This window comes from Gopherus evgoodei, chromosome 1 (genome assembly GCF_007399415.2).
Source record: "Gopherus evgoodei ecotype Sinaloan lineage chromosome 1, rGopEvg1_v1.p, whole genome shotgun sequence".
NCBI lineage: Eukaryota > Metazoa > Chordata > Testudines > Testudinidae > Gopherus > Gopherus evgoodei.
In genome coordinates this window covers 141,572,671-141,589,371 of record NC_044322.1, presented here as the reverse complement: position 1 = coordinate 141,589,371, position 16,701 = coordinate 141,572,671, and the positions used below count along the sequence as shown (strand labels likewise).

Below are 16,701 nucleotides of genomic sequence, written 5' to 3'. Positions count from 1 at the left end.
TTCACGATCCTTCCGCCCTTCCCCTCTACATCGGAGTTTCTGGAAAGAAGGAATTGAGGCGGCTTTGGATCAGCTGGGCCCTTTATACTCATGTCAGCAGCACACAGCAGCAGAGGATGCTCGAGCTGCTCTGACAGGTACCACTGAAGGGAAAAACTTCCAGCAACTGTGAAGGGGGCGCATGACACCAAGAGCACGTGCAACCCATCTCAAAGACCCACAGTTGCAAAAAGTTAGTAACCACTTTTTCACTAAACTAATTACAAGCTTGTTGATAGTTTTATTTGACTACTTGCTGTTTAGGGAAAAAAATAACTTAATCGTTGAGTTGATTGTGAATGCACTGGAAAAAATGAGTAAAAGCAGCAAAGAATCCTGTGGCACCTTATAGACTAACAGGATTCTTTGCTGCTTTTACAGATCCAGACTAACACGGCTACCCTCTGATACTGGAAAAAATGAGGATTTTAACATCTTTTTTTCATAAAGGTACATTTCCTGTTTTGACTTGCCAGAAATTGCGTGGTGGTTAAATTACAGATTTATGTAGTTATTATTAACTAATGTACGGATGTTCTATTAAATATTTTCTTGTGCCATTATCATTCTAATTACTTATGGAATATAAAAAAAATCAATGTCTACTCTTTTGCTTGGGTCTTACTAAGAATGTCACCAAATCAAGCAAGTTACTTTAACCAACAGAGATGCTTACACTTAAAAGACAGTTATATAAACATTAGAAATGCATGCAGCAGTTAATGTAGAAACTTAAAGCTTTACAGAATTCTTGAAAGGCAGCTTAGGATAAAATGGCAAGCTTTTACATAGGACATGTATAATGGACGACTTCCAAAAAGCCCATCTAGGTCTATTTTCAGTTCATCCATTTGCAGTGCTGTAATAAAACATGCAGTGCAGTAAAAGTAATATGTCAATCTGATTAATGATGCCTACACCCCACTATGATGTTGCTAAATGACTTATGTTATGAATATACATTGTTCATCCTGATTTATTCATTAAATGTTAGTTCAAAACAGCAGCACAGAAGGGCTGTTGAAAGGCTCATCAGAAAGTCTTCAGGAGCCTTTTTTTCTTTTTCTTTTTTTTTTTTTAATTAGGGCAAATGAGCAGTTGATGAGTGCTTTGTTAGATTAATCTCTAGAATACGAAAAAGGGGTATTCAAAACGTTTTTACACATACTCAAATATTAATACAAAATTATATTAATGTTTTCTCATCAACATAAACAAAATTACAGTTTTATTGACCGATGAACTTATTGCATTTCCTGCAAACCTTTAATGCTTTGCCTAACAGAGAAGAGAAATTGTGAGTAACATAATTATTCTGTTGTACAGGTTGAACCTCTCTAATCTGGCACTCTGGTCCGGCAACATCTGTGGTCTGGCATGATTTTATTTCATGTTTTTTTATGCTTTATCAACTTATTTCATTGTGTCAATACAGTAAAATTGGGTAGCAACACTAACACTTTATTTTGAAGAGAGCCAGTAAGCCTTGGCTAGGCAGCGTTGCAAGCATTGTTCCGTTCATTCGCCTTGGTGAGATTAAAATAAAAAGAGACTCACTTGCTACAATATTGACCTCCCGTGGCAAAATCTGTGATTCGGCACTGGTCAGGTCCCAAGGGTGCTGGACTAGAGAGGTTCAACCTGTAATACGTATTGCTACAGTAGTTCATAGTTCAGGGGGAAAGTATACAAGCAAGCATCAAACAGTAACTAAGGTTAAGCCACCAGCTACTTTCCATATTAATTTAAGATATTAAATGAACAGAACTTCTAACTTCATTGCCAGGATATGTGACCCAAACCACGAATTAAAAGTATGTAAATAAATCAAAATATAAAAGAATGTTCCTTAAAATCCAAAAATTATGCTTGAGGCAGGACTAGGATGTGGTTAATGGTTATTCTTGTTAATGTGAAATGTTGAACATCATTAATTTCTTTTGAGCTCTTTTCCCTTCCTTTCCTCCCCCACCTAGAATTTGTGAAATTTTCATGATGTTTTTATAAACTTATCAAAATATCTTTTTAAAAATGCTTATTTTGGTAGAGACTGAGGAATATTATCATCACTTGTTTGTGTGCACAAGTGATTGTTAAAATGACATCAGATGGAATATCTAGCATTGTGGAAAGAGGAGGGATTACAGTATGTTAAATTTATTGCCGCTCAGGGGCAACTGTGTATCTTGCTTATTGTTGGTATTTAACTGTTCTGTTAATTAGACAACATCAGCTTTACTGGGCTGATATTTTGAATGTTATAATAAAGTATGATGGACTCCAGTGCATTTCCTATAGTTTTATTTGTTCTCTCCAAGAAAACTAATATCTGAAATGTATGTACTGATCCTGTGACAAGATGATTACTGTCTAAATTATTAAAAATGTATTAGGCAATGTGTGTCTCAGAGTTCCTCTAGGAAGACTAACTATGAATTTAGGCATATTAAAACATTTTCAGTAACAGCGTTCACAAAACCAAATTATTTTTAAACAATACTGCTTCCTTATTAATCTGTTACATTAAGAGCCAGTAATTATCTAATTAAAATTGTTTATCATAGATCCCATTAATAAAGAATCCATAGAAAGAGACTATGTTGTGGATGTACATCTTTGTCACAAAGATTCCTTAAAATCTAAACCTGGGGAAATAAGTTTTGTACACAGTTAGCTTCTGTGTGCCAGAGCAAATTGTTCGTGATTTGAATTGGTGGCTTTAATTTGATTAGTTAGATAATACCTAAGGTTCTCTGCTTGTTTATCTTAAAATCTGGTTGGAATAACCCTTCTGATGATGGAAAATTAGTTAAATTTGAGAAATTAATTTTCAGTGCAAATTAATAATATAGCTACAGAAATATTGTATATTAACTGTAAGGAGATCATTAATACATTACCATAAAGATTGTGCATTTCTACTAAGTCTTTACTGTAAACTACATCACAGGTGCCATGACTGAAAATTTTCTAGGGAGAGTTCATATGCGATGGTTTGTAAATTCAAAATGTCCAAATGATACAACTGCATAACTACTATAGTTACAGCTGGTTAGAGGGTATTTTAGATGGATTGGTTGAAATAATGTACAGAAAGTTCTAGTGAACAAGGTTTTTGTAAATGATTTGAAATGTGGTCTAATTATGGACAACTTCAATAAAAATGTACGTGACAACTGCTATTTTGAAGAACACTGAGAATTAAAAATGAGAATTAGGAAGAACCCGTGAGTCTGTACAAGCTACTCAAAACAAATACCTTCTCTGATCTTTCATTGTAAATTCAGATAATGTATATGAATAATGTATAATATAATACCAAACCTCAAGGCTCCTGCTTCTCTGGGATTTTTTCAGCCATATGAAAAGTGCTCAGACAGTTTGCTCTTCTCTTTCCATCTTCTAAAGGTCTGAGGTCAGTTCTCCCCCTTAATGGATTACTCGAGGTGTCCCCAAAATAATACTATACACATCTAAGTCTAGCTATTTTAAAGCAATGCTTATTTGGCCTCAAATGTAAGCCCAAAATATATGTAAGAATGCATATAGTTTAATACTAGTATAGAAATACTGTTAGATGCACACAATTTAGAATATTTCCAGCACTACAGCTGAATAAGGTATTTATTCTACAGCCTAAAAGCTGCGAGCTGGTATTTGCTTACCTCTTTCCAGTATGTTTTTGGCCCAGTTTGTGACCAGTTGCTCAAAAGAACAATCAGTCTTTTATTGGTGAATTTTGCACGTTTAATCATGTTTTTAAAAACATTTCCCCGGTCAATTTCACCCTTGTGAATCAATAAACAGTAAAATAAAAATTTTCCTTCTCTTGAACAAATTAACTTCCAGTATACCAGGTGTTGCATTCTTTGTTAGCTTTTTGTTTCTGTGCCACTGTTCTTGTTTAAGCACCGTGTTGTATCTGATGCTGTGAAATATGAACAGAGACATAGTTGCTGCCCTGAGGAATTTACAATCTTAAATTCTGATCCTGCAAAGAGTTAAGCATGTTCTTGCTTTTCTGCTGCCTCTCAGATGTGACTCATGTTACAATAAACTCATTAGTGTTTCCATCACACATTTGCTTTATTAGTATACAAACTACTCCAAAATCTAGGATAATTGTGATAGAACACCATTTAAAAAAAAAAAGTATTGAATTCCCCTAGAGTTGTGTAGTAAGGGAAATTTATATTTGGAAGCAGATTAAGCTAAATTGTCAGGGGATTGGGGGGACCATTCTTAATCCTGGATAAGAATGTTCACAGTAGGAGTTAGTCCAGAAAAGCTTTAGTGCTTTAAATTCACACCCTACTTTATTCTGGAATAATTTCCCAATGTAGATAAGCCCTAAACATCACACTATGATACTGTTAAAGAAATGAATATTAATTCATTGTGTCATTATATTTTGTTTCCTTGTAAACTTTATTTAATAACTGTGAATCTCTCTGTAGGGGGAGTTGATAGCAACTGCTATGTTTGTTGCCTAATGCCATTACAAAAAAAAAAGACCTTGTTTATGAAATCTTTAACACATCCATTGTTTGCAGCAGGCCTTTGAGTTCAACATGGAGAAAGCACTGGGGCTAGGGCAGTGCCTGTTCTTTGTAAAGCCTTAATGTAATGTCACAAGACAAACTGTTGAAAATCTGTTTCCTTCTGTCATTTTCAAGACTCCAGAAAACTTGTGCCAAAATGATGAAAATGAATATTCTAAGGCTGGGCCGATGCCACTATTGCAGCAGAAGACACTAGGAATGGTGGGAGCTGCCAGAGCAGCCATAGTGGGAGTGGAAAAAGTTGGGGGAGAGTTACAGGCTAGGCTTCCTCCAGACTCTGTGAAGAGCTACTTCCTTGTATTTGTTTTAAACCTGCTGCCCATTAATTTCATTTGGTGTTCCCATAATATAAGAACTAGGGGCTAAGTAAATAACTTTTCCTTATCTACTTTCTCCACATAACTCATGATTTTATATACCTCTATCATATCCCCCCTTAGTCTCCCTTTTCCAAGCTGAAAAGTCCTCGCCTCTTTAATCTCTCCTCATATGGGGCCCGTTCCAAACGCCTAATCATTTTAGTTGCCCTTCTCTGAACCTTTTCTAATGCCAGTATATCTTTTTTGAGATGAGAGAACCACATCTGTGTGCCATATTCGAGATGTGGGCATACCATGGATTTATATAAGGGCAATAAGATATTCTCTGTCTTATTCTCTATCCCTTTTTAAATTATTCCTTACATCCTGTTTGCTTTTTTGACTGCCACTGAACACTGTGTGGACATCTTCAGAGAACTATCCACGATGACGCCAAGATCTTTTTCCTGATTAGTTGTAGCCAAATTAGTCCCCATCATATTGTATGTATAGTTGGGGTTATTTTTTTCCAATGTGCATTACTTTACATTTATCCGCATTACATTTTATTTTCCATTTTGTTGCCCAATCACTTAGTTTTGTGAGATCTTTTTGAAGTTTTTCACAGTCTGCTTTGGTCTTAACGCAGGTTAGTCTCATCTGCAAACTTTGCTATCTCATTGTTTACCTGTTTCTCCAGATCAGGTATGAATAAGTTGAATAGGATTGGTCCTAGGGCTGACCCTTGGGGAACACCACTAGTTACCCCTCTTCATTCTGAAAATTTACCATTTATTCCTACCATTGGTTCCCTGTCTTTTAACCAGTTCTCAGTCCATGAAAGGATCTTCCCTCTTATCCCATGACAACTTAATTTACATAAGAGCCTTTGGTGAGGGACCTTGTCAAAGGCTTTCTGGAAATCTAAGTACCCTATGTCCACTGGCTCCCCCTTATCCACATGTTTGTTGACCCCTTCAAAGAACTCTAATAGATTAGTAAAACATGATTTCCCTTTACAGAAACTGTTGACTTTGCCCAACAATTTATGTTCTTCTATGTGTCTGACAATTTTATTCTTTACGATTGTTTCAACTAATTTGTCTGGTACTGACATTAGACTTACTGGTCTGTAATTGCCGGGATCACCTTTAGAGCCCTTTTTAAATATTGGCGTTACATTAGCTATCTTCCAATCATTGGGTACAGAAGCTGATTTAAAGGACAGGTTACAAATCCTAGTTAAAATTCCACAATTTCACATTTGAGTTCTTTCAGAACTCTTGGGTGAATGGCATCTGGTCCTGGTGACTAGTTACTGTTAAGTTTATCAATTAATTCCAAAAATCCTCCTCCTTCAGTCTCTGACAGTTCCTCAGATTTGTCACCTCCAAAGCCAGCTCAGGTTTAGGAATCTCAGGCCATGTCTACATCTAAAATTTTGCAGCGCTGGTTGTTACAGCTGTATTAGTACAGCTGTATAGGGCCAGCGCTGCAGAGTGGCCACACTTACAGCAACCAGCGCTGCAAGTGGTGTTAGATGTGGCCACACTGCAGCGCTGTTGGGCGGCTTCAAGGGGGGTTCGGGGAACGCGAGAGCAAACCGGGAAAGGAGACCAGCTTCGCCGCGGTTTGCTCTCGCGTTCTCCGAACCACCCTGCAAACCGCAGGGAAGGAGACCTGCTTGCTCGGGGGTTCGGGGAACGAGAGAGCAAACCGGGAAAGGAGACCAGCTTCGCCGCGGTTTGCTCTCGCGTTCCCGGAACCACCCAGCAAACCTCAGGGAAGGAGACCTGCTTGCTCGGGGTTCGGGGAACGCGAGAGCAAGCCGGGGAAGGAGACCAGCTTGATTACCAGAGGCTTCCTCAGGTATGCTGGGATACCTGCTTATTCCACGGAGGTCAAGAAAAGCGCTGGTAAGTGTCTATACTTGATTACCAGCGCTGGATCCTCTACACCCGAGACAAAACGGGAGTACGGCCAGCGCTGCAAACAGGGAGTTGCAGCGCTGGTGGTGCCCTGCAGATGTGTACACCTCCTAAGTTGCAGCGCTGTAACTCCCTCACCAGCGCTGCAACTTTCTGATGTAGACAAGACCTCAGCCGTGAAGACTGAAGCAAAGAATTCATTTAGTTGCTCTGCAATGACTTTATCATCTTTAAGTGCTCCTTTTGTATCTTGATTGTCCAGGGGCCCCACTAGTTGTTTAGCAGGCTTCCTTCTTCTGATGTACTTAAAAACATTTTGTTATCTTTTGAGTTTTTGGCTAGCTGTTCTTCAAACTCCTTTTTGGCTTTTCTTATTACATTTTTACATTTAATTTGGCAGTGTTTATACTCCTTTCTATTTACGTCACCAGGATTCGACATCCACTTTTTAAAAGATGCCTTTTTATCTCTCACTGCTTCTTTTACATGGTGGTTAAGCCACTGTGGCTCTTTTAGTTCTTTTAATGTGTTTTTTAATTGGGGTATACATTTAAGTTGGGCTTCTATTATGGTGTCTTTGAAAAGCGTCCATGCAGCTTGCAGGGATTTCACTTTAGTCACTGAACCTTTTAATTTCTGTTTAACTAACCCCCTCATTTTTGCAGTTCCTCTTTTTTAAATTAAATGCCAGAGTATTGGGCTGTTGAGATGTTCTTCCCACCACAGGGAGTTAAATGTTATTATATTATGGTCACTATTTCCAAGTGGTCCTATTATAGTTACCTCTTGTACCAGATCCTGCGCTCCACTCAGGACTAAATCGAGAATTGCTTCTCCCCTTGCTGGTTCGTGTACCAGCTGCTCCAAGAAGCAGTCATTTAAAGTATAGAGAAAATTGTGTGTCTGCATTTCGTCCTGAGGTGACATGTACCCAGTCAATATGGGGATAATTGAAATCCCCCACTATTATTGAGTTCTTTATTTTGATAGCCTCTCTAATCTCCCTTAGCATTTCATCGTCACTATCACTGTCCTGGTCAGGTGGTGTTATATTCTCATTACAGCATGGAATTACTATCCATAGAGATTCTGTGGAACATGTGGATTCATTTAAGATTTTTACTTCATTTGATTCTACATTTCCTTTCACATATAGCGCCGCGTTTCTTCCTTCCACCCCTCTCTCCTCCCGGCACGACCTGTTCTGTCCTTCCTATATATTTTGTACCCTGGAATGACTGTCCCCAATTCATTGTCCCCACTCCACCGGGTTTCTGTGATGCCTGTTGTGTTAAAGGAGGATATTGCTACAAGGCACTCTAGTTCACCCATCTTATTATTTGGACTTCTAGCATTTACGTAAAAGCACTTTAAAAACTTGTCACTGTTTATCTGCACTTTTGTGATTTATCAGATTCTTTATGTGAATGTTTCTAGTCTGACCTGGCCCATACTTTATCCTGTTCCATCCTTTCTTCCTGAGTAAAACCTAGAGAATCTCTCTATCAATAGACTCTTCTCTAAGAGAAGTCTCCGTCCGATCCATATGCTCTGCTGCAGCCATCGGCTTTCCCCCATCTTTTAGTTTAAAAACTGCTGTGCAACCTTTTTAATGTTAAGTGCCAGCAGTCTGGATCCTCTTTTGGTTTAGCTGGAACACATCCTTCCTGTATAGGCTCCCCCTATCCCAAATGTTTCCCCAATTCCTATGATGTTCCCTCAGAGTTCCCCAGTGCCAAACTATTTACTAGAGCTAGATGCAGAAGAGAAGATTTGCCTATAACGAAGATCAAATTCTAATTTGGAAAATATAAGATAGCATTGTGAATCAACAGAGGTATTATCAGAAACGTGAAATATGTGATTTTCAAAAAAGGGGGTTGATAGGGTTTTTATTTTAATTACCATCAGTTGCAAGTAATCAATAAGAAATTGTTATAACTGATAAGTCTCCTTATTTAGGTCATTGTAATGTACTTCTGAGAGAAGTTTTAAAAAGACTTCAGATTTCCATCTTTAATAGTATGATTATGTAAAATCCCTTTCAGGTTAATAATTTTAAAATAAACATGTATGCAAGAGTAGTGCTGTTCTGGAAAGAGTACTACACTACTAGTGTATTTCAGGTATACAGCATACAACATTTTTGTAAGAGTATATCACTGAAATACTGAGTTAATTTTTTGATGATATTCCTGATGTGCAGGGGCATACTTCTTTATTTCGAATGGTGAGTTTAGCTTGATCACATTTCTTAATCGCTAGAAACATTCCAACTGAGCGCACTTCTAGACCTTATTTGCACAAGTGTATATGTGCATATTTATAACAGTTAAGTCTTGAACTAAGCTCTTTGGATTCTCCTCTGGCTATTGGATTTATTCTACGACTAGTAGGTAAAGTGTATAGACTTTGAAATCAAGATGATTTTTAAATCTCTGCACTTTAATGTTTTAGTTATTTATTTAAATCATAATTATTTAAATTTAAGGTTTTAGTACTTTTATTTCTTAGTATCCTAATGAAAAGTGTATTTTTGTTTGGTAGTTGAGCCAAAACATGTTTATCTATTTGAAGCATTAAAAGTGTAATGCTAGACATTTACCAAGGTAATACGCTATTTTAAAACATGTTTGCTTGACTTTACCATGACAGAAATGAAGATTGTAAAAAATGGTTTAACATGGTTCCAGCAAAATTACTTTTTAACCCAGTGTTTAAATGGCCATTGTCCGTGTGGTGATATGTTAAACCATATTATACAGTATCTTAAACAAGAAAATGAGCAGCAGCTTCTGAGCAACAAGAAGATTAGGGGTTGTCATTAAATCTTTGTGTTCCTGACAAGAACATTCTTGGGTGTCTCCTGGTCCTGTGGGTGAATTTTTGGGCTGATCACACCATAGGGATGTTTGGAACAGAAAAGGCACTGGAAGCTATAAAAGAATGAGAAGCAGAAGAAAGAATGAGAAATAAAAATGGGAGAGAATTTAAAAACACCAAAAAAAAATTTCAAAAGGAGGAGAACAGAATATATATACAAACAGGAAAGGAACAATAAGTATGGTAACATTTAGACAGGAAAGGGAAGACAATTAGAAATAAAAAGTAGCAAAGCCTTCTATCAAATTACTTAAAATATTAAGTGTAAATACTTTGAAAGGAGGATCCTTTTCTCCTCTCTGTTCTCTCTAACTCCAAGCCCATTTTTGGCACTTAATTTTTTTAATCATGTAGGACCGAAGCCTGCAGCATCAGCCATTTTGACTGAAATGGGTCATAGGATTGGGCCCCATTGAAAAACTTGGATTGGGAGAAAGCAGCAACACACAGTCGTTAAATCCCCAACACATTTGTGCAAGATGAGGAAATGCAGACATCCTGTATGAGGAATATAAACTGTTATTCAAACATTGTGTGTATTAAAAACTTACTCAAGGTTTTTTCCACTGCTGCTTCTGTAGTGGTGATTGATGGAGGAGATTACAAATTTATAGCTAAAATAGATATGTGCCAGCAAGCAGCAACCAAAGCTGCATATTGTGAGGAAAAAATGCTTTTAAAAGGGACCTGTGCATTGAAAACTGACCTCCAGTAATAACCTAAGTTTGTATTCATGTAATAATTCCTCAGTGTACCATCCTGCAATTCAAAAACTGGATGGCTGCTTACTTTTCATAAGTTTCTTAACTTTGGGAAAAAATTTGCTCATTCTTTGCTTTTACAGATGACGCATTCTGTTCATTGTTCTGATTTCTATTATTTCTGCACTTTTCATATACAAACTTAGAATTGCGCATAGAATTATGTAACATTACTGTTTCTACCCAAATCCATGAGGATTGGATTTAATTCTAGACTATTAATTGTTTTACCTGGTCAGTTTCAGTATCTCTGATATTTGTGAATAGATTTGTGATGTTTACAAAATATTTTGGAAGGCATGACATTAACCTACAGTTATTTCTTATGTTTTCCTTGCCAGGAAGAAGGCAATATCAAAGAGATTGCAATAACACATCATGTAAAGGAAGGACATGAGAAAGCAGATCCTTCACAGTTTGAACTTCTTAAGGTTCTAGGACAGGGTTCTTTTGGAAAGGTATGCTGTACAGTTTTTTGTGGATGGGTTTTCTAAAGGGCAGTAAGAAGCCCTAGGATTGGACAGTAATAAGGGTGAAATATTTAGAGCAGTCAGATTTTTATATTCAAGCCGTAGTCCAGGTCAAGATTATGTTCTAAATTGGGCTTTACTAACAAAGCATTCAGGCTCTGGCAGACCCTTTTGAAACCAGTAAATCTGTTCCAAATTAAGCTATTCTGTAAACCTCAAAGATTCCTGAACGCTCTCCTTGTGCAACTCTCATATAAAAGTTTTCTGAAGTAAGATATTCAGTATTAAGATGAAAGAGTATATTCATCCTGAATAGATCCATTCCACACTGTCATACCTGAAAGAAAGGACAGATAGTAGGCAGAATGGCCATCAGTAAGGGAAAAAGTATTTCACAATGCATAATGGCTCTAGTTTTATTCATGTGTTACAGAAAATAGGCTTTGGTCCTATACTATTGAATTAATAACACTGATATTTAGACCTGTCAGCAATTAAAAAATTAATCGCATGATTAATCACATTGTTAAACAGTAATAGAATACCATTTATTTAAATATTTGGGGATGTTTTCTACATTTTCAAATGTATTAATTTCATTTACAACACAGAATACAAAGTGTACAGTGCTTACTTTATATTTATTTTTGATGACAAGTATTTGCACTGTAAAAAAAAAAAGTATTTTTCAATTCACCTAATGCAAGTACTGTAGTGCAATCTCTTTATCATGAAAGTTGAACTTACAAATGTAGAATTATGTACAAAAAAACCTGCATTCAAAAATAACAATGTAAAATTGTAGAACCTGCAAGTCCACTCAGTCCTACTTCTTGATCAGCCAATCGCTCAGCCAGAAAAGTTTGTTTCCATATGTGGGAGATAATGCTGCCTGCTTGTTTACGATGTCACCTAAAAGTAGGGTTGCCAGGTGTCCAGTTGTTGACCAGAATGCCTGGTCGAAAAGGGACCCTGGCAACTCCCGTTGACACTGCTGGCCGGGCCATTAAAAGTACGGTCAGCGGTACTGTGGGACTAAGGCAGGCTAGTCTCCACCTGTCTTGGCACCGTGCTGCACCTCGGAAGTGGCCAGCTGGTCCGGCTCCTAGGTGGGAGGATCAAAGTGTCCGCATGCTGCTCCTGCCCTGAACAGTGGATTTGCACTCCCGTTAACTGGGAACTGCAACCAGTAGGAGCTAGGGTGGTGGTCCCTGCTAGTGAGAGCAGCGTGTGGAGCCTCCTGGCTCCTGCCAACCTGACAGCCGGACCTGCTGCTGGCCACTTCTGAGGCGCAGCATGGTACCAGGACAGGCAGGAAGCCTGCCTTAGCCCCGCTGTGCTGCTGACCAGGAGCCACCTGAGGTAAGCCCACGGCCCAGCCCTGAGCCCCAGCCCTGTACCCATACCCCCTCCCACAACCAAACCCCCTGCCTCAACCCGCAGCCCCCTCCCGCACTCCAAATCCCTTGGTCCCACTGTCAAGCCTGGAGCCCTCTCCTGCTCCCCAAACCCTTCATCCCCATCCCCACCGAAGAGCCCTCACCCTCACCCCAGAGTCCTCAACCTATCTCAACCTACAGCCCCTTCCTACACTCAGAATCCCTCATTTCTGGCCCCACCCCGGAGCCTGCACCGCCCAGTTAGAGCGCTCACCCCCTCCTGCACCCCAACCCCCTCCCCCAGCCCAGTGAAAGTGAATGCAGGTAGGGGAGAGCGAGCCACCAAGAGAGGGGGAATGTAGTGAGTAGGGGTGGAGTGTCAGGGGAAGGGACTGGGCTAGGGATGTTCTGTTTTATGCTATTAGAAAGTTGGCAACCCTATCTGAAAGTGAGAACAGACATTCTCATGGCACTGTTGTAGCCGGCGTCACAGTATATTTGTGTGCCAGATGTGCTAAAGATTCATATGTCCCTTCATGCTTCAACCACCATTCCAGGGGACATGCATCCATGCTGATGATGGGTTCTGCTCGAAAGCAGTCCGAAACAGTGCAGATCAATGCATGTTCATGTTCATTATGTTAGTCAGATGCCAATAGTAGAAGGTTGATTTTCTTTTTTGGTGGTTTGGGTTCTGTAGTTTCCTCATTGGAGTGTTGCTCTTTTAAGACTTTGAAAGCATGCTTTACACCTCATCTCTCTCAGATTTCGGAAATTGGTACTTCAGGTTCTTAAACTTTGAGTCAAGTGCTGTAGCTATCTTTAGAAATCTCACATTGGTACCTTATTTGCATTTTGTCAAATCTGCAGTGAAAGTGTTCTTAAAATGAACATGTGCTGGGTCATCATCTGAGACTGCTATAACATGAAATATATGGCAAAATGCGGGTAAAACAGAGCAGGGGACATACTATTCTTCCCCAAGGAGTTCAGTCTCAAATTTAATTAACGCATATTTTTTGAATGAGAGTCATCAGTATGGAAGCGTGTCCTCTGGAACACTGGCCAAAGTATGAAGAGGCATACAAACATTTAGCATATCTGGAATGCAAATACCTTGTAATGCTGGCTACAGAAGTACCATGCAAATGCCTGTTCTCACTTTCTGGTGACGTAAATAAGAAGAGGGCAGCATTATCTCCTGTAAATGTAAGCAAACCTGTTTGTCTTAGTGATTGGCTGAACAGGAAGTAGGACTGAGTGGACTTGCAGGCACTGAAGATGTACATTGTTTCGTTTTTGAGTGCAGTTATGTAACAAAAAAAAAAATCGACATTTTTAAGTTGCACTTTCACCACAGAGAGATTGCATTACAGTACTTGTATGAGGTGACTTGGAAAATACTATTTATTTTATCATTTTTACGGTGCAAATATCTGTAATCATAAATAATATACACTTTTATTTCAGTTACAACACAATACAATGTATATGAAAATGTAGAAAAAATCCAAAATATTAATACATTTCAATTGCATTCTGTTGCTTAACAGTGCGATTAAAACTGTGATGAAATGCAGTTTTTTTTAGTCGTGATTAATTTTTTAAATTGTGTGAGTTAACTATGATTGATCGACAGCCCTAATGACATTCAGTAATCCCACAGGGTTGGTTCTACCAAACAACCTCCATCAAAATTTGGACAAGACAGAACTGTTCCTTATCTTCAGTTCACCTTGTAATTTTGATAGAACCACTTGCAATCTTATTCAATAATAATCTTAATGTTTGGGACATTAAAACAGTTACCATCATAACCAAGATCACCTTGCTTTCAGATAACCTTTTTATGTACTTATTTCAGTGAGTGCGAAAGTGAATATTTAAAACCTTAACTGCATTTGGGAGATGTGCAAGGCTCACAATCAAGTGAAGGAAGATAGTTTATATGATATATTTCAAACAGTAATTTCCAGTTCCTCTTTACTATTAGAATCCAGATTAGGTAGTGATCATGAACATAAACCAAGATTTTTTAACACCCTATTACACTTTAATTCTGTACCAGTCCTGGATAAAATTCCTCATTGGAGAGAGATGAGGACATCTATCTATGCCTAATTGTCAAGTAAGATGCAGTACCTGTTCTTTCTAAGTATTTTTTTCCCATCTGTTCTCTAAATTATTTAAGAAATAATAATAAAAAAAGTTAATTTATTTGGATAAATAGAAATGTTGTTAGCAATTTTGGCAGTAGCATTGCCGTTCATCTGAATATGTAATTCCTTGGCTTAACAAGAAACAAACCCCAAAGGTACTTTCTGTCTGTATCCTATTCCTTTGTTAAGGAATCCTACCCAAATTGTCATATGAAAATCTCTAAGTTCAGGTACAGATGAGTAATCCAGGATAAAGAAAACAGTCTCAGAACCATTAAAAGTTACCTTTAAGAACTCATGAAGGACATGATTATGATATCTATCATTTCTAAAAGGCCTTGATGGCTGGGCAATTCTTAAATAGTGATAACTCATAGTTTTGGGGCAATAATAACGACAAGGACCTGATTCTCATTAACACTTAGCCCTGTTTGTATTTCTCTGGCATCCACTGGCATCAAAAGAGGTCTTGGTGTATATGAGAACTGGGCCCAAAATTATTACATATAATTTACTGTACTAAACAAGAAAATTTGATTCACATAACAATTGTCACCTCTATCTTGTGTCGTACCTCTATCAGGTCACTAGCACAAGCATGTGGGAGCACCCTCTGTTTTCAGATTTACCCTGAGTGGTACACAGCAAATACTAAATTATCACTCGGAAAACGACCTGTCTGCTATGTCTTTTCATAAGTGAATCAAAACACAAATATAAAACGGTTTGTGTTTTTGGCTTTCCTTCTTACTAAACATAGAATTTGTCCACAGTGGAAATCAATACATCCCCTTCCATATCTGAATGGTTTAAGGATATTAAAAAGTTAATCCCTCTCAAGAAATCCTATTATACTGCAAAAGGAAATGAAACACACTTTATTTTAGTTGGGTCTGGAACTACATTACTGTGATTGAATGTCACATGTATTAGTAAACTATAACGAGGAAGATGGGCACAATTGTCTTCTCACAATTTTCTGGTATATTTTTAAAAGCCCTTTACTATGGTTGATGCATTTATTGCCTTTAATTACTTATGAACAGTTGTTTGACTTACAGTCATTATATATTTTTCCTCTGAATTAACTCTTCCACTCATCCCAACTATATGTAATGTCTGCAGCTTGTTTATAACCATTTTTGTTATGTCCCTGTTAATTCCTGTAAAATGTGACACTGCTTGAAGAGAAATATTTAAAAAAAAATTTAACTGAAGAGAATAGTCAGAATGTTTAATTTACTGTTTGGTTTAACTGTTTTTTTAAAATGCTTATTGGCTCAACTTTTCAGACACAACTAAATTAATCAATTACGTTAAACCAGGATAAATTTGGCCCAAAATATTTTTTGTTTTTAAATGCAAGTAAAATTGGGGGGAGGGGAAATGTGATAGGTAAACAGGGACATTTGTAATTAGGTACACAAGCTGTATAAACATGAACAAGCAAAGATAACTGTAAATGGTCAGTACTAGAGATGGGGTAGCCATTTGTTACAAATAAGAATTTTATTGAAAAAACAACTGTGAATCGCTATTACTAGAATTAGATACCAAAGTTTACTAATCTGATTTATATTTATCTCCCTTAAGAATGTTTTTAATATATTGAATACAGGTATTTCTTGTCAAAAAAATCTCAGGATCAGATGCAAGACAGCTTTATGCAATGAAGGTATTAAAAAAAGCCACACTGAAAGGTAAGTGATACTTTCCATAAACGACAGGTTTCAGAGTAGCAGCCGTTTTAGTCTCTGGCCACGTCCACACTACAGAGTAAAATCGAAATTAATAAAATCGATTTTATAAAACAGGTTAAAATCGATTTTAAGTGCCTTGTAGTGTGGACGGGTACAGCGTTAAATCGATATATGTACACACACACACATACAGAGAGCATGAAAAGGTGGGAGTTGTCTTACCAACTCTGAGGCCAATTAAGTAAGGGGAGAAGAAAAAAAAAAACTTTCCAAGTGATAATCAAGATATCAAACTGTCTGTACTGAGCAAAGAAGTGTGAGAATACTTACAAAGGGAGATAGATTCAATGTTTGTAATGGCTCATGACATCTTCATCATCTGGACCCATGGAAAAGAAGCCCTGGAGGAATTCCACCATGATTTCAATAATTTCCATCCCACCATCAACCTCAGCCTAGATCAGTCCACACAAGCAGTCCATTTCCTGGACACTACTGTGCTAATAAGCGATGGTCACATA

At 37.7% G+C, this 16,701-nt stretch overlaps 1 protein-coding gene across 2 annotated transcripts in view; it reads left to right on the top strand.

Moving 5' to 3' along the window:
* RPS6KA3 (ribosomal protein S6 kinase A3) overlaps positions 1-16,701 on the top strand; it is a 146,855-nt gene that overhangs the window by 44,960 nt on the left and 85,194 nt on the right. For both annotated transcript variants that reach the window (XM_030574633.1, XM_030574624.1), the window contains exons 3-4: positions 10,814-10,930; positions 16,099-16,180. In XM_030574633.1, the coding sequence (XP_030430493.1) occupies positions 10,814-10,930; positions 16,099-16,180 (199 nt within the window). The remainder of the gene's footprint in view (positions 1-10,813; positions 10,931-16,098; positions 16,181-16,701) is intronic.